Below are 27,173 nucleotides of genomic sequence, written 5' to 3' on the forward strand. Positions count from 1 at the left end.
TTTTTTTTCTTTCTTTTCTTTTTTCAGTATCTATATATGTATATGAGTTGAATTGAAAATAATGTCAAATACTTTTTTTTTCATTTTTTTTATTTTCTTCTTTTTATATGGAAAAACCTAAAATAAATAAATTAATTTTGTGAAAATGTAAATTTTAAAATACTGCTGCCTGATTGTATCTTAAATTTTTAGACATTTATTTCCCTCTCTCCCTCTCTCTTTCGCTCTCCCTCTCTCTCTCTCCTTCTCTTTCTCAATCATTTATTCACATTTATAAAGAAATGCATATAGACAGATTTTTGTGTATAAATCAATCAAGTTATGAATGGCATAAATTTGATGGAAATTTAGTAAATAATTTACAATATAGGAATATTTTCTTGTATAGATGAAGTAATAGTTGATGTTGGTGTGGAATAAATATAATAATTTTGATCTGGTGTATAATAAATAAATGGTTCACCACAATAAGTTAATATATCATCTCTTGTTTGTACAGTATTATTATTATTATTATTATTACTAACATTATTATTAATATTATTTGAAGAATATTTCGAACAGATTATATTCGATGGATAAGAGCATGGTACACCGACATAATATCGTATATTGCCATTATTTGTTGCTTCTACACTATTATCTTGTGGTAGAAGTATTTTTGCATGATAATGTGGAAGTTTATTGGATAGAATATTTATTGTTGGATGATTACCGTTATTTGTAATGGTAGAATTAGTAGTAGTATTAATAGTAGTATTACAAGTAGTACCATTATTATGATCTGGAATAGTACTATGTGGCATTGAATAAAATGCTTGATTCTTATTTGTAGATAATGGAAATAGATATTCATTAGCAGGAAAATAGGTGACAATTTGTGGTATATAATATAATTCATTAGTAAATTGACAAGAATGATAATGATGATTATGATAACAGTGTGGATTATGATAATAATAATAATTATTATTATCATGTTGATGATGATGATAATGATTATGACAGAGTTGAGAATGAATATGATGATTACATAATGCACAATTATTCATACATAATAGTTTCTGATTTGAATATGTCATTTTATTGTGAATTTGTGAAACGTTCTGTATATTTTCATTATCATTCATTGTTTTTTTTATATAAATTGAATTGTCAACAGTCTTTTGTAAGTGATGATTACTTTCCATAGATTTCTCAATGTAATTATTGTTATTATTATAGTTTACATCAGTTTGTGATTCATTTGTAAATTGTTTATGATCATTGTAATTGTCATCGGTGTCATTGTTGTTGTTGTTGTGACTTTGTGCATCATTATTATCATTATTTTCATCTTCAACATTCGAAGTGTTTTCCACTTTGTTTACATGTTTCAAATCAATATTTGATTGAAATGAGTTAGAAATTGTAGAATTTTGTTGATCAGTTATATCTTTTGAATTATTCATGAATTCAAATTGACATTGAGGATTGTATAATTCATATAATTCATGTTGATCATTTATTGAATATAATTGTTTAGGAAAGTAATTAGTCCCGTAAAATACCTTAATAAATGGATAAGTTAAAAAGAATCATGGGTAATTTCGATGAAGCTATTTTTGTTGAAATAAAATATGATTTAAAAATCGTTAATTCTCGGTTCTGTATTTACTTACGCATGTTATTGTTCATGGAGGAGCATAGGCCGCTCATCAGCATTCTCCATTGAACCCTGTACTGGGAATTCCTTTCTAGTTGTTCCTAGTTGCTATTCATTCCTTTGATATCTGGCTCCGATTTCCGACGTAATATGTTCCGTGCTCTTCCCCTTTTCCTCTTCCCTTCAGGATTTCAAGATAGCGCTTGCCTCGTCATGCAGTTTGATGTTTCCCACAATATGTGTACTATCCATTCCCAACTTCTTTTCCTTATTTCCTCCTCAGCTGGAAGTTGGTTTACTCTCTCTCACAATAGGCCGTGACTGATTGTATCCGGTCAACGGACATTCACTATATGCGGAGACAACTTTTTATAAATACTCGAGTCCTTTTGATGATGGTTGTGGTAATTATTCACGTTTCACCTCCATACAATAGAAGTAACTGACTTGACATTCGTACTGAAGATTATAACTTCGATGTTGGTTGACAGTTGTTTTGAGTTCCATATGTTCTTCAACTGTAGGGATGCTACCCTTGCTTCGCCATTCCTCGCCCTTACATCTGCATCAGATCGTCCTTGTTTGTAGATGATACTCACTAGGTACGTACAACTTCCCATTACTTTCAGAGCCTGTACATCAAGTGTGATTGGTTTGGTGCTCTATGTATTGAATTTCCGGATCCCACTTTTTCTCTTGTGTACGATGAGACCTGGTGTTTCAGAGTTTGCTGCTACACTGGCTGTCTTTTCCTGAATTTGTTGGTGTGTATGTGTTAGAAGAGCCAGGTCATCAAGTCTAAATCGTCTAGTTGCATGAAAGCTGTTCATTGCTTTCTGTGCTTCCCATCAGATGTGGAGGTCTTCATAATCCAGTCTACCACCAGAAGAAAGAGAAAGGGAGAGAGTAAACAGCATCGTCTGACACCGGTCCTCATTTGGAACGTATCTATCAGCTGTCCTCCATACACGACTTTGCAGTGTAGTTCATTGTATGAATTCCGTTTAATGCTGACGATTTCCTCAGGTACACCATAGTGTTGATGAAGGTTCCATAGTGTTCTTCTATCCACTCTGTCAAATGCTCTATCATAGTCAAGAATTTTGGTGTACAGTAAAAGGTTCTTTCAAGTGATCATTCAACAATGATACAAAGTGTGATGATTCGATCTGTGCACGACTGGTTTTACGGAATCCGGTCTGTTTATATCGAAGTTAGGCTTCTATTAAATCTTTCATTGAGCTCAACAACACTCTATTGAAAATGTATCGTGATACTATTATACACATAAATTATATTATAAATCAGACAATCTTAGTGACTGATAGCTTATTACATTCAAATTCATTTATTGCCTAGGCGTTTAAAATGACATACATTTCAATATACGCTGATGTTATTTATATCACTGGTGAAATCAGTGTTCAGTGAGTAAAGAAATCATTATTTAGTCTTACGTTCTTTTTTTACAACAAGCCATATCAGTGTTGTTCCACTGAATAAATAGCAAATAACAGTTTTTACCACAGCCACAATGAAGTGGCAGTATCAACACTTTGTCAAGTCATAACGTTTCGGAGAGCAAATTATTTATTGTGTACAATTCAACCACAGAGTCCAAGGGATGTATAATGGTGTGTTCGAAAATGTATTCCTTAAATTATGGAGTTGAGTAGGATAAGGCCATTTCAGGAGAAAAACCTGGCTAATCGTCCTAAAACATGGTTACTATATATTAAATTAACAGTTTTTTGGCCTTAGTCTGGTAATGAAATGTAAATAATCTAATTGCGAAGATCTGGATGGTTAAAATTAGTGGCTGATTATTTAAAATGATGGAAAATCACATAAGTTGATCTAATTTTGTATTTTTCTTAGGTTTTAAACCCATCGTTACTCATTTGCCATCCTCTTCTGTAACAAACCATCATTCGTTATACGATCATCAAAGCTTACTAGAAGGTGTATTCTTTCACTATTCAAGCCATCAATAACTGATTGATATTCATTGCATATAAAAGAAAGGCCTCATCATAGATTTTTCATTACCAGCGAATAGTAAAATAAATTATAATCTGTTGATTGTTTTCTACCTCTTTTCACGATTACTATTAAACGTCAGCTAACAGATTCTATGAAAATGTTCGTTGCTTAAGTACTACTCAAACTATACTCAAAACTCTAGTAATATTATTTTGACTACTCGATAGCTTATCAGTAGCAAACCATTTTCAGCAAAAGTTTCGGGAGCACTAGTATCAAGTTAACGGAATATACTGATTAACATATAATTTCTAGTTATATAACACCTGATGTTCGTTAGACAACCAATGGAAAGTCAAGAAGAATCGGGTAAATATTTTCTCCTGGTTTTTAATTCCTCGTCAGTGAGCACCAACCATATCATCAGGGATCAAGTTCGAAACCTCCAAATTTTGATTAACACTGAGACTAATGAGAAGCCGTCCACTGGTGTGCATGTACTTTAATTAATTCTCACTACTGTGAAACCATCTTACATTGCGTGAAATGGGTAACTGTATCACAGTAGACATGATTGCACTGCCCCAATCACAAATCACCACTAGAACATTCCAAGACCGAAGATCCTAAGTTCGATCCTCATTGGTATAGTTGATGAACACAGTTGAGGAGTCCAACACCAGAAGAAATCAGTTATCCAGTTTTTTCTGGACTTCAATGGTTGTCTAACTTAAATAATTCCAACGTCCAAACAATAAAATTAAAAGATTTTCACAAACTCTCTATACTAGTAATAATTATTAGCCTAAAATATGTTTTCATTACGAGTCAATGTAAAATAAGAAAACATATATGTATAACATACTTTATCTAATGCCCAATCTTTTGACGAGAATTCTTGCAAATGTACAACAGATTGTTTATTTTGTTTTTCTTGCTCAGTAACATCGCGTAAGAACATCTGAATCAAGCATAATGTTTGTTGTCTTTCATGTGTCATTAAACAGATTGTAGAATGGGAAACAACTTCATATAAGATCTAAAGTGTTTACAAATAAAGAAACAAATTAAGAATAAGTTTTATTATTATATTTTGATCTTAGATGAAATATTAAAACCGTTACACGTAAAAATATTATTATTAACATAGATTTAAATACATTGTGGCTAGTAGTTGAATCCAGGATATATGTCTTGTCTTATTTAGGTCGCGTCAGCTAAACATCGGCTGTTTAAACTAAAAGGTGCTAGGTTCTAGTTCTGGTGTAAATATCAATTGTAAGATGAAGTTCCTTTCCGCTTAAGAGTCTTGAACTTGACGAAACAATAGTAATGAATTCTACCATTAATCACAATTCATTTATTGTAAAATAATTTATGGTAAAAAATATCTATATGGAGGCAATTCACAAAGGATTCACATATCTCAACAAAGATTGATCAGAATTCTATCATGATTATCAACAACCTGTTTTATTATTATTTTCAATCTATGAGTGAACAATGTAAATGTTGTGAGACTAAGTTTCATGTCTTGGAATTGATCTGGTGTGCTAATACATTTTTTGTTCTAAAGGATTATGCAATCTATCGAGGAGATAATTTTAAAAAAGTGTTGATCTATCCACCACAGTTTTGGTTATATTCATCTCTATGTTTAAGTTTTAGTGAAAAAAAGTAATTTGATTACGCTTAAAATTACTCGAGAAATTTATAATCTGAGATAATAACTGTTATGTTCGCTACTTGATTACCGTAGAATATGGTATACAAAAACGATCCTAGAACGTATAGAACCGTACAGTCGCAAATCGGAAGACAGAAAAAATCCGGTGAAGTGTTTGTTGGGTAAGAATAAAAATGAACAGAAAATCATGCGTATTTATACACATATATTAGTGTTTGTTATATCAACATTATAATTCAGCCAGTCCACAGAGAGGCGCGTTATGCTGCTGTCCGATAGTAGCATGCCACATTGATATTCTAGAAAGCCCCATCATGTTCTGACTGGATGGAAACTCTTCGACAACTTTAAGGCCTCTGGAGGCTCCGTCGTAGTTCTCAACAATAAAAAAATAAATTTTATGGATTCAATAACTCTCGGTGAACACTTAAATTAAAATGAAATATATATTGATAAATTAGGATAGTTGGCTAGGCAGCTGACTTCTCGTTATACTGAACTTGGTCAAGCTAACAGATTGTTTCATTAGACCTTACAAAGACTCGACAAAGCAACTTGGTTATTAAATGACAAAAATACCTGTAGATAAATTACAATTTAGATTTTCACTTCATTAACGTAGCACTTGTAAAATAAGACTGAAAAGGTATTTGAGATTATCTCTTGAAGATCAACCAGTGAATTACTGACATATTTACAAGTCAGTCCAATAAAGAATCCAGGCAGTACATAAATTACATAAATCACAAATTACGTATATAAAACATTATCTCAACATCACAAAGATTCACAAAATAAATGGATTGTAGATATCAGTGAAATCTAACAATCTCATTTAGTTATATCTAAGACTTGTCAGCCGGATATATATGCACTGCATTATGTTGACATCAAAATTAACACATCAATTCAGTATCTTTCAATGTAAAATGCCAATCGATTATCCACTGAATTATCACGTTCAGATGGGTACTAAACTGTTCAAAGGCTTTGATGATTATATCATTATTAGTAAACGTTTTAATAAAATTTAAATAATATCAGATGGGTTTTGTGGATATTATAGTAATTTCAATGGTTAAGATCATGAGTCAGTTGAAGCTAGACCACCATGGAAAACCTGGAAGCACTGGACGGCCGTTTCGTCCTATTAAGGGACTCCTCAGCAGTGCGCATCCACGACCTCGCCTCGCGAGACTCGCACCTTAGAGCTTAACCATTAGACCACTGAACTGGTCAGCATCCAACAGTGTTGATGTCTAACTTCAACTAATCCAAGAAATTCAGCGACAAATTCACCATTGTCTTCCCTGAATTACTATCTCACAACAGACCTGGTTGAACTCCACTGGTCACTACTTGTCACTAGAACTCCAGGATATACCTCGGGAAGCCAGTCACTAGTGAGCGAATGTTGATTAATATCAGATGGGTTTTGTGGATATTGTAGTAATTTCAATGGTTAAGATCATGAGTCATGTTGTAACGGGTGACTGCAGGTTTGATAAGCAGCGTTTTATCGATCAACTCAGTGGCACGTAAAACACGTAAGGACGACCTAGAGTCCCGATTGGCCCCGCTTCCCTGTCTAGCCCAGCCAGTTGAGTCTAGAACGCAAGTCACAGCCTCTGAGTTATGAATCGTTATATTTCAAACATACTCTGTTTATATACCAACCAAACAGACCACATCGTACCATAAAAATAGAAAACAACATCTGTACAATATTTAACGAGTGAAATAACTAACGGCCAATAGGGAATGTCCATTTAAGGTCCAAGGACATCATTAGACTTAACATGATAATGATTGGTATATCATTCTGCATCCATAACAAGTCAGTTGAAGCTAGACCACCATGGAAAACCTGGAAGCTTCAACTGACTCATGATCTTAACCATTGAAAATAAAATTTGATTGTTTAAAAAAGGAAACGTTTCATTATTATTATTATTATTATTATTATTATTATTATTATTATTATTATTATTATTACTATATGTCTATTCATGTGTTGTCCAGGAATCATGATCTAAAGTGCAAAAATACAACAACAACGAAAAAAGACTGAAAGAATATTTTGGAACAAAAATGATAAATAAACGAACCATGAATACACATACAAAAGAAAAATAATAATATAAAGGTTGCCTTTTTTAAAAACACACACACAATGTTCTTTACTAGATTATGTCAAAACCAAGTCGAGTTTTAACTTAACACTTACACATTATCCTGGTGTCAATTTTGAAATAGTATCTTATTTAGTCCCAATGTTATTGGTAGTATTTAGTTAAGCAAACTAGAAAAAATATATATACATCTATGTTAATATGCTAATAATTCATGTGTGTGTGTGTGTGTGTTGTAATTATATGTATATGTACCTTACTTTATGTAGTTGAAAAATGAAATGAATATGGTATGATACAAAGTAAACAACCAGAAAATAAAAAATAATAAACATCAACCTTCTTGAAGAGGTTAGTGGAAGAAAAGCTTGTAAATACAGTAGGGGGGGGGGAAAGATTTTCTTTTTTTTTAAAAAATGAAACATTGACAAATCATTCGCGATATATTGCACACAGTATTCTGTTATTAGATCAATTTTCTTCTTTTTCCTTTCTCTTTTTGTTTCCTTGTTTAATTCATTTCACATTATTTTATTTATCCAAAAACTAGGGTGATATATTGTGAATAAAAAAAATAATGTAATAAAATAAAATAAACATCAACCTCTATACGGGTTGTGAAGGTTATTAAGTTTTTGATTGGGGTCATAACCCGATTGATGTTAGACCACCGATGGAAACCTGGAAGCACTAGATGGCCGTTTCGTCCCATTGTTGAACTCCTCAGCAGTGCGCAGTCACGATACCACTTGAGGGATTCGAACCCAGGGCGTGTGTCAGGTACAGATAGGTATCTACCTTAGTACAGTGGAAGATGGTCGCACAATTTCGTGGATTGGTTGATGTTAGACACTAACACAATTGGATGCCGGCTCAGTGGTCTAGTAGGTTAAGCGTTCGTGCGCGAGACTGAAGACCCTGGGTTTGAATCTCGCGAGGCGGGATTGTAAATCCGCACTGCTGAAGAGTCGCACAATAGGACAAAACTACCATCCAGTGCTTTCAGGTTTCCAACAGTGGTCTAACATCAATCGGTTCATGATCTTAATCAATGTAAAAGAAATTATTTAATTTAGAGGTTTCATATCAGCTTCAAGTAGAATGGAGTTATAAGTAGTAGTAATATAATTATATGATATAATAATTATGTGAATATTTATTATACTTAATTAATAAAGATGAGATGGAACTAGGAACTTATAATAATAAGAAAATAGGATTCTAAGTGACAAATTTGTATTTCTTGGAATTTTCTGTTATACTAAGCAGTGAAAAGATGATGTTTTAGTTACGAATAAAGAAAAAGAATGATTCCATAACCAATTAACACACTTATAATCGAAGTTAACTTACTGGATGAACGTTATTAGAATGCTAAGAAAAATAATATTATATAATGAATACCAGTCTGAGCTAGGTATTCACAATGAGACCTGAAATTTATAGATTTCATATCTGATGGGTTCGTGGATGAACAGTTTTAAAGGGAATTACACTAGAATGAAGAAACTGTTCAGTGCTCCCTGATTTTTCAAAGGTTATTTAATTATGGCTAGTTCGGAGGTAGATTATAGACGCATTATTGTAAAAACTATCTTGTCCACCTCAAAAGTGGTCAACCAACATTTTGCTTCTATATGCGTAGAACAAAATCACATGATAGCGAGGGTGTCTACAAAGTAGAAAGAAAGTAGTGTTTGTTGTCAGTTGATTATTTTGAATGCAGTAAATTACTTAACACATGTTGATTGCCTACTTGTGAACATTTTTTTGACTTTTTAGACACAGGTTTGTAAGATCATGTCCATAAAAACTCTTCAGAAAACATTTTTCTCAGCCCTTCCTATGAACTTGTGTTACGTTTTGGGACCGCTGACCACTTTCGCTTCCCAAGTCACTAGTCAGCCTACTGTCCCCAAATTGACCAGTTACACACTCGATAAGCGCTAGTGATCTTGACCCGGGGGGTAAGCTCCCAATGATCCGTTATTTGCAAGCACCTCTCGATCCTCACCCTTCAAGTTGAAATGTAGCAACTAACCTCTACAATATTTATACTTCAAACAGGTGAGATTTAAGTACAGGCATACCAGACCACATGAAACCATAAAGTGAGAAATAAAAATTGCACATGAACAAACTAAAAATGGCTGTAAATCGAGAAGATTGCAAGTAACCTAAAACGCTAAAAGGAATACATACACATAATAATCTAGTTATTCAGAAGGTGTACAACAAAATTATAATCGACAATAATTTGAAAAAACCAGTTCCAACTTCTTTGATATTCTTTCCGTTATGACAACTTGCCACCATAATTAATTGTAAATAGATGTGATTTCATTGAGGAACTAATCTACTTTCAAGTTATATAATAGTAATTTATTATTGCAAACTGAAAATAGTTGTGGTTCGACAAATATGTATCTCACGACTGCAATGCCTTTTCTATTAATTCTTGCTACTATCTTATCTCACTTGAGTTTATGACTAGTCAAAATAAGGTTTTTGTTAACAGCTTGGTGCTTTTATAAGTTATACGTCACTTTGTCCAATATATAATATATTTACTTAACAATTCTTTTGCACAGAAACTGTTTTTATTCATTGCGAACTCATCTTGTATTTTATATCCTGAACATTTACATTAAGGTCCACATAGACTGGACAGATTTTTAACTGACAGGATAAAAACTATCACAGTTCATGCATTGACACGTTGATGCTATTTTATAGTATTGTACTTTTGTTAATTCAGGATTAAAATTAGTTTTCTGTGTTCACTTGTAATAATTCATTCAACTTCCCGATGTTCTTACTAAAGATCTACTAATATGGTCTTTGGTATCAAGTAGCCTATCAACTTTATACTGAATACAGTAATAGATCAAGAGAATTTATTGCCAATATATCTTCAGTTGATAAAAGTTCATGATGAAAAATGTCTTTAAATGGTATAAAATCACCTTTCATTTGATACTATAGTAGAAAATCCATTGTTTTAATTTACACATTTGTTACGGTGATTATGCAGTACAAACATACAATGCAAAAAATTCAATTTATACAACATAATAGATTATGTAATTTTGAAATGTTTTACTGTATGAATATTCATGGAAATAACGACAACACCAGTAGAGACAACTGAATTTATTTATTTTTTTGATTGAGATCATGAACCGATTGATGTCAAACCACCTTTGGAAACCTGGAAGCACTGGACGGCTGGCATCCAATGGTGATAGTTAGACACTATCATCATTGGGTGCCGGCTCAGTGGTCAAGTTGCTTAAGCGTTCGCGCGCGAGACTGAAAACCTTGGGTTCGAATTCCGCGAGTGGGATCGTGGATGAGCACTGCTGAAGAGTCCCACAATAGAACGAAACGGTCATCCAGTGCTTCCAGGTTTCCAAAGGTGGTCTGATATCAATTGGTTCATGCTCTCAATAAAAAAAAAACTTAATAATCTCCACAACCCCTATACTAGTGAATTTATTTAGATACAAAATTACAGAATCTCTTAGTAAAATCTTAGAACCATGTAATAAATACTTCATTTATAAAATATCAATCAATCATCTTAAACTTCATTGTTCATTCATTTTTTTATCAATCAATCTCTATTCCAGTTCTCTTCTCTTCAATGTTTTCAACTTTCTACTTCTATGCATTTCACTTTCTATTGATGATACATACTACTTATATTTGTCGTTATCAGTAGCATATACCATAGGAGTATACAATTAAAAAATGTACATTCATCTTTATTCTCTAAATTTCTTACATAATATCATTACATTAATATTAACATAAGTTTAACAATCAACCCACATAATTTAATGTTTTATTTCATTCAACTATTTTTAAGTAACTAACATATAATGTACATAATTATTCTTTTCAATAATCTTAAATTTCATAATCTTATCATAGTTGTAAAAGAAGAAAAAGTAGAAAAGAAAAAAAAGGATATAACTTTTCCAATGAAAAATCTATTAGATAAACATGATCTATCATTGATTACATCTGCCCATAACTATTATATACACATAGATACTCTACGTGTTTTCTTTTTTTCAATCTAAGGTTTGTTTCAATTGAGTAAATATATTTAGATATATGTATGAGTTTGTCTATCATTCACCTGTCTGTATAACTTTTATCAATGACAATTGATTATGGGACTTAAAAATGTTCATGGTTTTTGGTGTTGTTGTTGTTGTTGCTGTTGTTGTTGTTGTCGTGGTTATAATAACTAACTAATCCCACTCATATTTCTGTAAAACTGATAATAGTTAAAATGGATAAGTTCAAAATATAGTTAATTTTTCATTCTAATAATTAAAATGAGCAACAAAAAGTGTTTTTGATGATACAAATATTTATAAATGTCCACATTAATTAATAAACAACGTTGAATTGTGACTAGAATAAAAGATCGAAATGAATGATCTATATCATTTGGAAATTACCAAATGAATGAACCTAACATATTCCATTGTTTCTCTTAATATTACTATTGAATATGTTATCCACTAAACTACTAAGTTCAAACAATTACCAACTTGTTCAATAGGACGAAACGGTCATCCAGTACTTCCAGATTTTCTATGGTGGTCTAGCTTCAATCGACTCATGATGTCAAATATTAAGATATAAAGTTATTTATACCTAAGAATTTGTATTGTCCTGTTGTCAATAATAAAGATATTATTGGCCAATACAAATTGAATCAAATTCAATTTTGAATATTAATAATAAGAAAACTCAAATTCTCTTACATGTATATGGATACATTCATTTAGTTCAAGACTAAATAATTCAAATAATGATAATTCAAACATATTTCCATGTTTTAATCCTATTAGTAGTTAACATAGTCAAACTGTATAGTAATTCATTGATTGCCCAATTATTTTATTAATCGTATAGATATGCATGAATCTTTATATGATAAATAAATTGAGGTCTTTTGAGATTTTAGTTTATCCCATAGATATAATTGTTTGCCACGAATTTATTGATGTTAACAAGAATAACTATTTCCGTTGATTTTAGACTTGCCCTAATCACTATCTTTACACAATCACATTGTATTGGGAAAGTGGCCAAGTACATATAACCCACATTTTCATAATTGTAATATAATTATTCTTATAATGTTAAGATATATATTACCTACGCTTAACTTTTATCTATCTTGATATGTCATATTTGCGGGTATAAGAGTAAGTAGGAAGAAAGCTAGAGCCTGTAAAACCTAAACATGTCTATAAAGTTACGGACTGTGGTTCTGAACTATGTTGGTCAATGTAGAGTATATGGTCACGACCCATATGATAGTCACGATATGTGGTTGAAAACATTTGATAACATTGGCTCAGTATCTATCATAATGCCATATATGTAGTCAGTATTAATATTTCCATAGATTTTGAGTCCCAGTATTATTTCATAAATACATTATCAATCTTTTTAATGTCAGATCTTCTAACTATGACTGTTACTACATTATTTTAGCTTGTTCATTACATCTCGTCGTGATAATGCGGTATGTTAACTTAGGCCAACGAATATTTGTGTCAGGCCGTATACTACGTCTGAATGAATGAATATAATGATATATTATTAATTATTCAGTTAACCTAGCCACTTGCTTATGCAATGGGCTGAAGTTTAAATTCACTTGCGTATTTCCTCGATATTACCTTAATTCATAAACATTATGAGCAAAGATGGACAGTGGCAATATATCGAGGCAATACACATAGTATGCACATATGCCAATAAGAGGTTGATCAATTGCAGTCCTAAACATCAAGGAGAAGATTTAGACAAACAATACCAAGTGAATAATGATAGCTTCCTCAAGTGTTAAATTGATAATCAGTAGTTAAAAATTTAACATAAGTTAACATTATTGTTTTGACATGCAAAATGATCAAAAATAAGGAACTATTCATTATTAATGTTAAAGAAAGAAATACTTATAACTGATGATTTCATATTAATCAAACTATTTGTAAAGAAATAATGATTAGTTGAATTCATGAGTTAAATAAAACTGAACCACCATCATGTGCTCATTAATGAATGGCTTTAAGATGGATTTCCTGAAGTTCTGGTAAGAAACCGTGATCAGTGGAGTCCAACCGTGTCTGTTGTGAAGCAGTTACTCACTGAAGACAATGGTGGACGGTGGCGCAATTTTGTAAATTGGTTGAAGTTAACGCCGTCTGATACCAGCTCAGTGGTCTAGAGGTTAAACATTCGTGCGTAAAACCAATAGGTCCTGGATTGGAATCCCACTAGCGGGATTATGGATGAGCACTGCTGATCAGTCTCACAATAAGATGAAACGGTTATTCAATACTTCCAGGTTTTCTATGTTGATCTAACTTTAATTAACTCATAAATTCAACTATTAAATTATTAAAAATCTTCACAAAATCCCCTTCTAATAAAATAGATTTATTTAATCCATTGTAATATTTTATTAATTCACCCACACATTTTTTTAAATAAAATTTTATTAAAACAAACTCAAATTATTTACCAATATGATGACCTTGAAATGAATGAAAAAAATGGTATAAATAAACCAATCAAAATCATATAATAAGGACAATATTGACTTTTCTTTATTATTAGAAAAATACATTCAATCTACATGTATTTATTGCTTTCCATCTGAGTTTATGTTTACCTATATTGATATAAATGAGATAAAAATACATGTGTAATATACAATAATCAATAAATGGTATGTATAGGTTATGATTAGATATAAACGTATGTTTAGAAAGAAAAAAGAAAGAACAACTTTTGTCCTCATCATTGAAGAAAATCAGTTAGTTATTATGGTAACTATTGATTTAACCATAATTTATTTGTACATCATATTTGTTTAGATTAGATTAGAAGAATATATATATCTATACATATGATTGGAATGCATATTTGATTCATAGTGATTGTGGAAATAATCAGTGGATAGATTAAACATTTTTTAGATTTATGAAAGAAAGCAGGGATGAAATTAAGTTACAATGAAGAATGATGTAAAGATATTAAAACAGTTTAAGTATAGTTTATTGTAGTACAAACAATGAGGAAGGTAAATAATGTTACGATTTGTCTCCTGCATTCATGATTAGGTTAATAAATTGTTTTTTGAAATAAACAAGGTTTTTTTTATAAAGAGAGAAAATTATATCATATATTTAATACTTGCTAAAGATTGATAATATGATTTAAAAGGGGTTTTGTGGAGATTGTAATAATTTCAATAGTTGAGATCGTGAGTCAATTGAAGCTAGACCACCATGGAAAACCTAGCTTTAATTGACTCGCGATCTCAACTGTTGAAATCACTACAATCTCCACAAAACCCCTTCTGATACTAATGCTCACTAGTGAGTGGCTTCAAGAGATATATCCTGACGTTCTAGTGAGAAGCAGTGACCAGTGGAGTTCAATCGGGTCGGTTGTCAGGTAATAACCCACTGATGACAATGGTTGATGTGTCGCTCAATTTCGTGGATTAGTTGAAGTTAGACATTAACACTGTTGGATGCCGGCTCAGTGGTCTAGTTGGTTAAGCGCCTGGAGCGAAACTGATAGGGTTCGAATCCCGCGAGTCAGGGTCGTAGGTGCGTGCTGTTGAGGAGTTCCACAATAGAACGAAAAGGCCGTCTAGTGATTTCAGGTTTCCCGTGGTGGTCTAGCTTCAATTGACTCACGATCTCAATTGTTGAAATATGATTCAAGTAATTTTTTTGTAAGGCGGGTAGTAGCAATGAAAACGGAGAGATTGGTCAAAATGAACCAAATTTTTAGTAGTAAAACTTTGTATTGAAAATTCAAAATCCATTGTTATCTGACTTTGGATTTATAAGTTAAAGTAAACTTGTCTTATTCTTACGATGAAAGATTTATTGAAATTACTCAATCTGAAGCAGTATACAAATGTTTTCTTCCCATATATGACTCTTCAAGCTTATGCATCTACAACGTAGTCGGAGATCAAAACAAATGAGTTGAGATCTTGGGTAAAGTGCATCACGCTTAAACAAAAGTAAACTGATATTGATAGTTCATACGTTAAAATTAAATCAATCCTTATTACTACTTAATGTTATTTTATTGACAACAGTGATCCAGTTTTTCAGTTGTTACATAGTTTAACTTCACTAATTTCAACCTTCTCCAAAACTTCAATACGTTTAACCGATACGGGAAGACAATGAGCTAACCTATTTTCAATTCAGTAGTTTCCATCAAATCTTATCATTATAATATCGTATAATCAGTACTATAATTGAATTGTTACCCCATTCAATCTCATCTAATTTATATCACAACTAAAAATTTGATTAAGTAGTCAGCGTTACAAAGTGTGAATGATCATCAGAGTTAGAAAAAAAATGGATCAGACTATGGATTAATTGATCACTTAACAACCATTTATCAACATGTTTGCCCAATTCAATTTGCATTTATAACTGATCTATGGTCATCTTAACCTATAAAAAAATTTAACATTCTATAATTCCATAAAATAATATGAAGTATGTTCTAACTGATATCAACTGGTTAAAGACAAGATGGTCAACTAAGTTTTAGTTCAGACTTAGTTATCCATCTTGTGTACTATTATTCTTATTATTAATGGCTTTATTCTATATTATATTTTGGTACAATATAGAATTCTCAGCACAAGGTATTTCAACAAGTTTGTTTTACACGAAAAAAAACAAAAAAGGATGGAAAAGGTGAAAGAACCGACACTGTACAACTTTCCAAATTAGGCACATGTTTAAGAATACAGGTTATTGAACAGGGTAACTCTAACAGCCTGTTCGTCACAGAGTATATTTGCTAGGTAAGGTATTATAGGACTTCTAGACTTTTGTTTGCGTACGTGGATTTTAATGTAATTATGTCTCGTTCTACCAGAAGATATACAAGGCGAAAGATATGAGTGTAAGGGATGGTTAGTATCTGATAAAATAACACCTACCAGGAGTTTGCATGACTTTCGATGTCTACCTACAACCATATTAATTATGACCTCGAATGGCTCACCGCACACCTTACTGTCTCCAGCACTCTCCGCAATACAGCAGTCTTTGCTCAAAAGCCTGAGAAAGAATAACGGCGAACAGTAAAGAATAGTAGGTAACATGCAGGAGTTGAAAAATTGTAAGAGTAAATGACGAGTAATCCCAAAAGCATGCAATCTCTTTATGTAGTAAGTCAGACGGAAAATTTTCTTCGATAACAATAAAACGTGAGGAGACCAAGAGAGATCAGAGGAAAAGGTGACACCAAGATAATTGACCTTCGACACTGTGTTTATCAAAGAGTCTCCAATGGTACAAGCATTATGGGATCTCAAAATGGTGTTTAGATTACGTTCATGTCTCATGCTAAAGTTAACAGCTTGATATTTAGACGGATTAATTATGAGACCATTAACAACAGACCAACATTTAATACGGGACAAAAACTCACTCATTTCTATGGGATGTAAAGAGGTAGAAATCGGCATATTTCACAAAGTGTGTTCTGTGGAATATGGCAGATCATACAGAAAAACAAGAGAAAAGAAGAGGTGAAAGAACGGCTCCTTATGGTACACCTTCATGAAACAGTAGAGACTTTGAACATTCTCCTCCAAACACAGTGTACTGTTCTCTTCCAGAGAGGTAGGAACATAGTCAATTAATCATCCAGATGTCAGTGTTGACACTGAATAATTTGTTAAATAAACATTGTCTTGATATCTGTACTCCTAACTAAACTGACACTTCCTTGTGTGAGTATCATTTAGACCGAAATTGAACCACCTGTATATTAACAACCTATTTATAATAATTTACTACTGACTAGTAGTAAAAGTAGTTGGTTTCTATGGTTATTCAAATTTTATCACTTATCTAAACATTAAATATTTAAATTCACTTGGTATTGTTTGGCTTGTATCTTCCCATTGAGGTTTAAAACTGCAACTGATCAATTTGTTATTGGTACGTCCAGGTGACAAGTCCCAAATAGGACGAAACGAGCGTCCTGTATTCCACTGCTAGCCACTACCCATCATTATTAAATATTTAATTTATAATTTATATAAGCTTCAATCAAAGTCAATTCAATGAATTAATCTTTATTTATGGAATAGAATCAAATATAATGAATATGTTTAATATCTACTGAATAATTATTTTTAAAAAAAAATATGTACTCGTTTACGACAAGTACATTTACAGAAATAAATTATCATAGTTTGGCATATAATAATAATAATAATGTTTACATTTTCTGAATAATAATTTTTTTTGTTGTTGCCAAATTTACTCTAATGAACTACTACAAACCTATACACCTACATACATAGACAATAATAATAATACAAGTACATACACACACACACAATCAAAGTAATTATCGGAATGATTAAATACAATTGAGGGAAACAATTATTATTTTCATTATCATTTTATACAATTTACAAAATGAATTTAATTTTGTCCTAAAATGAGGGAAATTCAACAAATTTATATCAATTTGATAGGTGATTAGAAAACTATATTGTTGGTAAACAAATTCAGTAGTATATAATATTTATTCACATTAGCATAATGTTTTTTTTTTTTTTTGATTAGTTATCCTACTGTGACATTTGTTTTAAGTATTATATACATATATATTTATATGTTATGAAGTATATACATTTTACTCCTCTTCAAATAGAAGATAAGATGAGAAACACACTGATAACAATGATATTTACTTTTAAATTTATAAACATTGAAGGAATTCATTGCATAGGAATTATCCTGAACTTTGTGTTAACGATGATTAAATATGACGATTCAGTCATAATTAAAGACTATTATTAATTTTTATCAGAAGGGGTTTGTGGAGATTTTAGAAATTTCACGGATTGAAATCATGAGTTATTTGAAGCTAGGTCACCATGGAAAACCTGGAAGCACTGGACGACCGTTTCGTCCTAGTGTGGGACTCCTCAGCAGTGCGCATCCGCGATCACGCCCCCCCGCGAGATTCGAACGCAGGACCTATCAGTCTCGCGCCAAGCGCTTAACCAACTAAACCACTGAGCCAGCATCCAATGGCATTAATGTCTAACTTCAACCAATCCACGAAGTTGCACTACCATATACCATTGTCTTCAGTGAGCTGATATCCCACAACAGACCTGGTTGAACTCCACTGGTCCTGAGTTCGAATCTCGCGGGGTGCAGGGTCGTGGATGCGCACTGCTGAGGGGTCTCATACTAAGACGAAACGGCCGTCCAGTGCTTTCAGGTTTTACATGGTAGTCTAGCTTCAATTGTCTCATGATTTCAATCTGTGATATTATTGATTTATAAATTAATAAGTGTTTTTTTCTAAAACAATTATTTGGATATTCATTGTTCAATTTAACATTTTCATTGAAGAAATTTCATCAACAGAACTTCAGATGAGTTCTTTTTCATTTAAACTATCAAAAATATTCAATAAGTTAATCTGAACATTGATACTGTCATTATTATTGATGACATATTCGATAATTTCCAGTTGAGTTGTATAGGATATGGCTTTCAAGTGGAGAATCATTCAACAACTTTTTATATGATTGAACCTATGAATAAATAATGTGACAGTACCCTTCAATCAATGAATTGATATCTATTTGCCCCTGATTTTCTATTTCTATTTGCGTATAGTAAATCGAAATATTCATCTCATGAACTACTCTCAATGGTCTATAGGTTGTCGTTTGATAATTGAATACAATGATATCCTATCATTCGTAGAACTTTAGAATTTTGTGCATAAATTCATGTGAGATTTGAGAGGTTCACAGATAAACAATTTTCATTGAAAATATAACAAACATCTAGTACTCTTTCATTCCCAATAGTTCCTTAACTTATAGTGTCATAAATAGTTGTTTCATCAAAGTATGAGACGTTTAGCAGTGCTCATCTTGAACGGATATTTCAGAATGCTTTTTTACAAACAGATTTAGCCAACAGAATGTATTCACACTAGGCTTGAGATAACTATCATAGAAGGCAATGAATGTTCTATACATCCACTAGTTCTAAGTATTAAAGAATACGAATTAGCTAAAAATACAAAACAGTAATCTGATTTTCTCCATAACAAAAGTCCCGGTGTAATATAACGTATACTGTTTATGTATAAGTTCAATATTTTGAAAAAGGAATAAATTATTTCTCAAATTATAATAAAAACATACATTCGACCAGGAAAATGTGGAGATCTTGGATAGAGGCTATTTTAAAAACACCAGAGGATTTGTAGAAGCATGGCACTCAAGTCAATCAACAATCAACAAATGCATTGAAATCGATCCAATTTATCAACCAATTATAAAAATTATGGACAAATATAGAACCAAGAATCAAACCACTGATCGGAAATACAATAAAAATAAAAAAGTAAACAATCACAGGTTGAACGTCAACAACAGCCAATCATCATCGAGGTCTACAGGACAAGCCTTGGGTTATATGTGGAGAAATTCGTAAACTTCACTTCTACCTGACGTTTGTGCTGATGCTGTCGTTTAGATTGACGTATGGGACGGTATGGAAGTCCTCAACAGTGTGCATCAACGATCACACACGTAAGATTCCGGACCAGAACTTTCGGTCTCACGTGCGAACCCTTAACATCTAGACATCTGAGTCGACACCCGACAGTGTTAATATCTAACTTCAGTCAATCCATAATCTTGTGCAAACCTTCGTCCACTGTCTGAGATGGATAACTGTCTCCATCCAACACGGATTGGACTCCACTGGTCACGGTTTCTCATATACTTGGACGAAATGGCCGTCTAGCCCTCCAATATTTCCAACTATTAAAATTACTACAATCTGTACAAAGCCTCATTCTGGTAAAAATCATGTAATCATTAGTGAACTGCTTCAAGATGGATTTCCTGAAGTTCCAGTGAAAATCCGGGTCGAATGAAGACAGTTATCCACCTCAGACAATGTATGAAGGGTTGTGCAAGATCATGGATCTACTGAAGTTAGACATTAACACTGTTAGATGCCAACTCAGTGGTTTAGAGGCTATGCGTCCACGCAAGTGAACAAATGATGTTATATAAGAATAGAAGTTGGAAATAACTCATGAATAAATGCCTTACATAATACTCATAAGAGGGAGAAGTTACCAAGGTAAAACTAAGGCTGGTAACTGTATCTTATTGGAAATTGACTTAACTATTTCATTGAAATGGCTTTAGAAAAACTTAAAAATTTCAAGTTTTTTGTTTATTGATTATTTTAAAAGAATAAACGAATAGAATAAAATTGTTTTAAAAATGTTTTTAATAAATAGATTGTTTTCTAATCTCAACGGATATTTTATTCAGAAAAAACAATGTTCTTTTATAAATAGTAGATTTTAAGTGAACTAATTACTACCAAATAAAAGGTTAGTTTCAATGAAACTAAATTCTGTGAGATTATTGAATGTTGAGTATCATATTCACAGTTTAATTATATTTTTCAATAGTAATTTTAATAATAAAGTATCTTTTGAGTAATGCCAGCTAATTATCACATATACATAGGCATAGTTGTATCAAGCGAAAAAGTTACACTGAATAAATGATCAGTCATTACGTATGTAATGACAATAATCTGTTAATGTCTATGTAAAATCAATTCGCAGAAGTATACGATCTCACATATTGGATGGAATGAACAAAATTGAGATTGATCAAGCTTTTGATGAGTGGACATTATCAAATGATGTTTAATAACAGTTCACTTGATAAAGTGGAATATCAATGTCAAACTTCCTCTCAAACTTTTTTTGTGAGAATGTTGAAAGCATTTAGCAAAAGGTCTTTTACTTAGTGGTTAGGTAAAAAAAATAACATGAATTATTACTCAGAGATCAGTTAATGCAGTTTCTCTAACACGATATCAGTCAAGTTATGAATAGTTTGGTGATAACATCTATAACTGTGACATCAAGTGAAGAGGGCTATAATCTCACATAAAGTGTCTCTTCCTTCAAGATTGTACAAATATTAAGATGATGGCTGCTAGCTTAAAAGAAACCTATATCTACGTTTTTTTGCTGAGTGTCTATACTTTTTCTATTCTCCAGTTCCTTTACTGTATATATTCGCTAAAATGAAAGAACCTATTTGTAATTTATTATTTCGATTCCGATTATCTCATGAAAATTAATGTACTTATGACTGATTTCAAAACGAAAATGTTTAAATAACATGTGAATTTCATAAAGTTGCCAACGTTACACACAATATACAAATAGATTAGTATTGATTATAATTCCATTAAGTCAGATCACTACATGATATAGGTCAGTATGGAAGAAGTCTTATTTAGAGCTGCACAATTTAAAAGCTCATTTGTTATTATTACCAAACAAGTCATACAATGAAATAGAATCCAACCTTAAATTTCTAATGAATACATTTCAAACAAAATCACTGATACGCTAAATAATTCTATATCACAAAATGAAGACTGTTTTTGAATATAAACACTTATTCAATAAAAGAAACAACAGTAAACGTATATTATGTTAATGGCTTTGAGTGAATTAATTAGAATCAGGAGACTGCCAAACTGATTTTCCCCACGAAGTTTAAAATTCAGTGAAAGATATCTTATGCTTTAACACGAACTAAGTAAAAACTGTCAATATGTGTTTCCAAGAATACTTATGATTGATAAAAATGTCATTATCAGTTAAGGGGTTGTGGAGATTGGTAAGTTTTTGATTGAGACCATGAATCAATTGATGTTAGACCACCATTGAAAACCTGAAGGCACTGGACGGTCATTCGCGCGGGAGACTGAAGGCCCTGGGTTCCAATCCCGCGAGCGGGATCGTGAATGCGCACTGCTGAGGAGTCCCGCAACGGGACAAAACGGCCGTTCAGTGCTTCCAGGTTTTTAATGGTGGTCTAGCATCAGTCGGTTCATGATCTCAATCAAAAAATGTCATTCATGGAACTAGAAAGTGAGTGTAAAATAGTGCTTTTTTAGCTGAATTTTGAGAAACAACTTCACTTGATACATATTGTCCATGGGAGTATCTGATGTGATTCAATCCATAGTCAAGGATGTTTAAGTAATAAATAAGTAGTCTCCCACTCTAACTTATAGCTATAAAACTTAATCCTAGGTTTTGGAATTTTACCAATAAAAGGATGGCAAAGTATAATTGTATTATAGCTGATGTCATTACATGATAAAAAAATCCTAACTCTTACTTATAAATTTAGTTCAACTCCTTATAGCTAAACCTAATTTTTCTATCTTTACATTTGTGTGTTACAAGATGTAAGGGTTGATTATTCATATTCAAACTATTGACCCACTATAAATGTATTGCATTTTGTTGTCGATTCTTTTATAACTGAACACTGCATTCTGATTGGATAACAAGTGACTCAAAGTTATCGAATGCACAAAATGAGTAATCGGTTCATTAAATCACCACCCTAATTAAACTCTAATGTTTTAATAGTAATAATAGTAATAATATCGTAATGAATGAAAACACAGGGGAGGACAGCCGAATTATATTTAGCCCAACATTACAGAGTTACCTGGCAAAATAGAAAACCCATACTATAATAACTAATTTGCAAAGTGTTCAATAATTATCTCGGACTTCATTGTTCATGCATTTCTATACTAATTGTTTTCTACTCCCGTTCTTCCTTTCTTGATCTTCCCAATCTTCTGCTGCCAGACACTACATTCCTGACTCGCGTTATATACTACTTATATCAATATAAGTAGCACGCATCACAATATGTTTATATTACAGTGAAGAGTTATGATAAAATAGTTACATCTTTATCAATATCAACCTGAACTACATGATATTTAAACGACCAAACATTGTTTATATGTTTTTTCAAGAAAAAATCTTGCAAGCAATTAAAACAAACTTAAATGCAAGATAACCATTACAATAACTAACATCATATTTAGCTCTAACTCATAAAGGACATAACATTCCATTAAAGAATCTATATAACAGTGTTTGCATCATAAATGTAAACTGTTTAGTTAATATTCAATATATTATCCCATCTGAATTGGTAATCCATTTGTCTTTAACCACTAACCATTGAAGTTTTTTGTGCGATCAAGTCGTAATAACTTGACATTAATACTGTTTAGTTTTATTAAATCAAGACGATTACATTCCATTCAACCCACTTCTTATGTAACATTAAAAAACCACTAGGAAATTAACTAAAAGAAAATGTATACTACACTATTTAAACAATAATCTTTATTTTGTTTTGTTTTTAAAAGAATAAAAACTAGCGCGCTATTCAAGCGTATACTGGCAAACATACTAAATAGATATATTTTTTCTCAACTTCAAAAGTTTATTTCGGTAAGATTATTTATTACTAATAATCCTTTCTTCTATGTAATGACAATAAACAGTTGTTCATTATGGTATATGTTACACTGACCGTTTTGGCATAGATTTCTACTAATGAAATAGTTCAATACATGACTCATCCCTTGAATACCTAGGTATTATCAATGATATATAACATGAATAGTTCTTTATACTAAATAAAATAATATTTTGTTTAACCTACATAAAGTTGTAGTGTCTGCTACTGATGTCGATAATTATAAGTAGTATATATCATCAATTGAAATTGAAATGCCTGGAAGTAGAAGGTTAAGAAAATTGAAGAGAAGAGAACGTGAATAGCGAATGATTGGTATGGAAATGCAAAAACAAACACAATGAAGTTTGAGACGATTGACTGACAGTTTGCAAATGAAGTATTTACGATATAGTTCTCAGATTTTATCAAGATGTTCTGTAATTTTGTGTTCTGGTTCACTATATTTAGTGTCGTTGCCAAGTTATCTGTTATCAATACATTACAATTTATACTATATTTAATTATTTAAATATCGTTCAAATTATACTTAAGCGGTTTACTACATAGAAGATTTCTTGTATTTCATGTTTGTTTCTAATTACGTCAAAAGAAATTCTTAAAATGTCAATGAATGAGAATTTAGTTATATTAAAGTTTATAATAATATTACTTGGTAACTCACTTGTTAAGATTTAAAATAACAATAATGATGATTTACAAACTTATATGGAGATTAAAGATGATAGAATTGTATCCTGGCAAAAGTATATTTTATTGGATAAGATTCAATTCCTTTTGACTTAGTTGAGTAATCTTGAAGCCTTATTACAATTAATCGATAGAAAGTTTGTATAAATTCAAAGGTTTTTTTAAAGAGAAGTAATATAAAACGGTTAGTCCGTTTGATAAATTTCGATAATGCAATGAGAAGACTTACCCTTAACTTGTCTAGTTCACCTTTTAATTTTAATATATAAATGTTCTTAACAAGTATATGTGTGATCAGATTGTTCGAAATGTATTACGCTAATATATCACATAATTCTGATAAACTTCGTCTTCTCATTGCATTATAGAAGTAACATAGTCAGCTGATGTTTCAACAGTTTTAAAGAGAGTAAGAGAGATAGTGTTCATTTTGCACAGCTTATTATCAATTTGTCTATCTTATTACCGTAGAAATATTGTTATATAACCTGATTGATTTGGGTATCAATCTATTCATAATAATGCGTTCTCTTATAATTTATTTCATTAGCTGTAAATAATCTTATGGAAAATTGATCATCTCCTATAATATTTTTATTAATAAATTTGCTGAAAAGATGAAATTATGTAAAAGTCATGTGTAAAACGGTTTCCTATTTAACTATTTTTATTTTACCAACTCACTTATTAATCAATGAACCGCTAGTAAAGTGATACATTTGAGAATTTACTACGAACACAAGAAACTGAAATGAAAACTGATTAGTACATTTAAAATCTGTGCATAAAAAGATTACGTATTTGGTACGTTTAACTGCACTGAGAGCCGTTCTAAGATCGCTTGAGGTTCTAAGTCCCATAGAGATAGGTTTATTTGTGGGATTAACAACCCAATATAATTAAAAAAGGACCTTCTTAACAAACACTATCTAGAAGAAAAGTTATTTGAACTCTACCCTGGGAGTCAAAGGATCTTTATAATGAAAAGTTATGGCGTATCATAATGAAATACGAAATTATTTATAAGTCACAAAGCTGATAACTCTTCTGATAATCAGAACAACAATTATTATAGGTGCATAGAATATCCGGACAATGTGGGAAATGAGAAAGATTATTCGAATTGCAGGGAAAAAATATTAGATCTTAATTTCTTTATTATTGTCATTTTCACACTAAAACGATAAAAAGAAATTTTCATGGAGTTTTGTTCTTTGAGATCGATGGCTTGGTCGTGGAGCTTTCAACGTGCTTCTGAACGACATCATCAGCACTTCTGCCTGAAGTTTGTGCCGATGATATTGTTCAGAATAACGATGAAAGCTCCACGACTAAACCATCCAGCTCAGAGAACGAAACGATCAAAATCATCAACTTGAGCCACATATCTTCACCATCTCAAAGACGTTTTCCTATCACTTTTAAATGTTCTGAATGATATGCAAATATTTTTCTAAGGAGCACTTTAAATTAAAAAAAGAAAGGTATTTCATTATTGAATGTTATCTACATATAGATGTAATTCTGATTGATCAAGTCTGTTCAGCTGTATTTTTATTCTTGATTTAACTATGTTCAATAATCACCTTAATTTGATGTTCCATTCAAATCGTAAAATAATCTAGATTTCATAAATGTGTCATTAAATGGTTTTTATCTCACTAGGTGTTATTAATAACCAAACTAGCCACAAGAACAACGAGTGATTTAACTGTAAACTAAAAAAAATCATTATCAGCTAAAATGGTTTTGTAAAAATTCCACGAAATTCTCATTATTAACAACTATTTTAGTAGTTGAGATCATGAGTCAATTGAAGCTAGACCACCATGGAAACTTGGAAGCACTGGATGTCCGGATAAAGAAGGAGGATTGAGCATAGGATTAGCGGATCCATCTTGTAGAAAACTAACTCGCTAAAAAACGCTAACCACGAATAATAATTTAAACCATTTAAACTCTACCTTGGGAGTTAGGTCTTCATTTAGAAGAACTATAACGTCTCCTGGTAAAATCCGAGTTCCTTCGGAAGCCACGAGGCCGATGCCCATTCTAACAATCAGATCAACAATTTTTATAGGTACATGGAACTTTCGGACACATTGTACCAATCACCTTCTCTTAATTAAAGTAGGTCATTACATTCTCAACCGTAAAATAAGTTTAAAAAATTTTTTAATCATTAATCAATTTTTTCAATTTTAAAAAAATTATAAAAAAATAATTAAATATTTAAATAAATCAATAAACTTACATTTAAATAATCTATTTTTATTTTATAATTATTTTCTACATAATTCATTAAAAATCATTTAATTGATAATATTGACTTAATATATTTGAAAAATCAATAAAAAATCTTGAACACATATATTTTTCCATTAATTTTATATCAATCATTTTACATGGTTTATAACCATTTATTAATAATTTACAATATTTTAATAATCCACCACCATATATTTCTTCTGGTTTATATATCACTATAATATTATTATTTAAATGTTTTAATGCTTCTATATAACTACATGCTACTGATTTAATTACTAT

General features: G+C 31.4%; 1 protein-coding gene across 1 annotated transcript; it reads right to left on the minus strand.

The window, feature by feature from the left end:
- Window positions 1-359: 359 nt before the first annotated feature.
- On the minus strand, window positions 360-26,925 carry MS3_00011050 (uncharacterized protein; the record flags this gene model as incomplete). The annotated part of the gene is made up of 3 exons (XM_051219457.1): window positions 360-1,550; window positions 4,494-4,667; window positions 26,878-26,925. The coding sequence occupies 3 exons, from the start codon at window positions 26,923-26,925 to the stop codon at window positions 360-362; spliced, it is 1,413 nt and encodes a 470-aa protein (XP_051065502.1).
- Window positions 26,926-27,173: the final 248 nt, after the last annotated feature.

This window comes from Schistosoma haematobium, chromosome 6, assembly GCF_000699445.3.
Source record: "Schistosoma haematobium chromosome 6, whole genome shotgun sequence".
In the NCBI taxonomy this organism is placed as follows: Eukaryota; Metazoa; Platyhelminthes; class Trematoda; order Strigeidida; family Schistosomatidae; genus Schistosoma; species Schistosoma haematobium.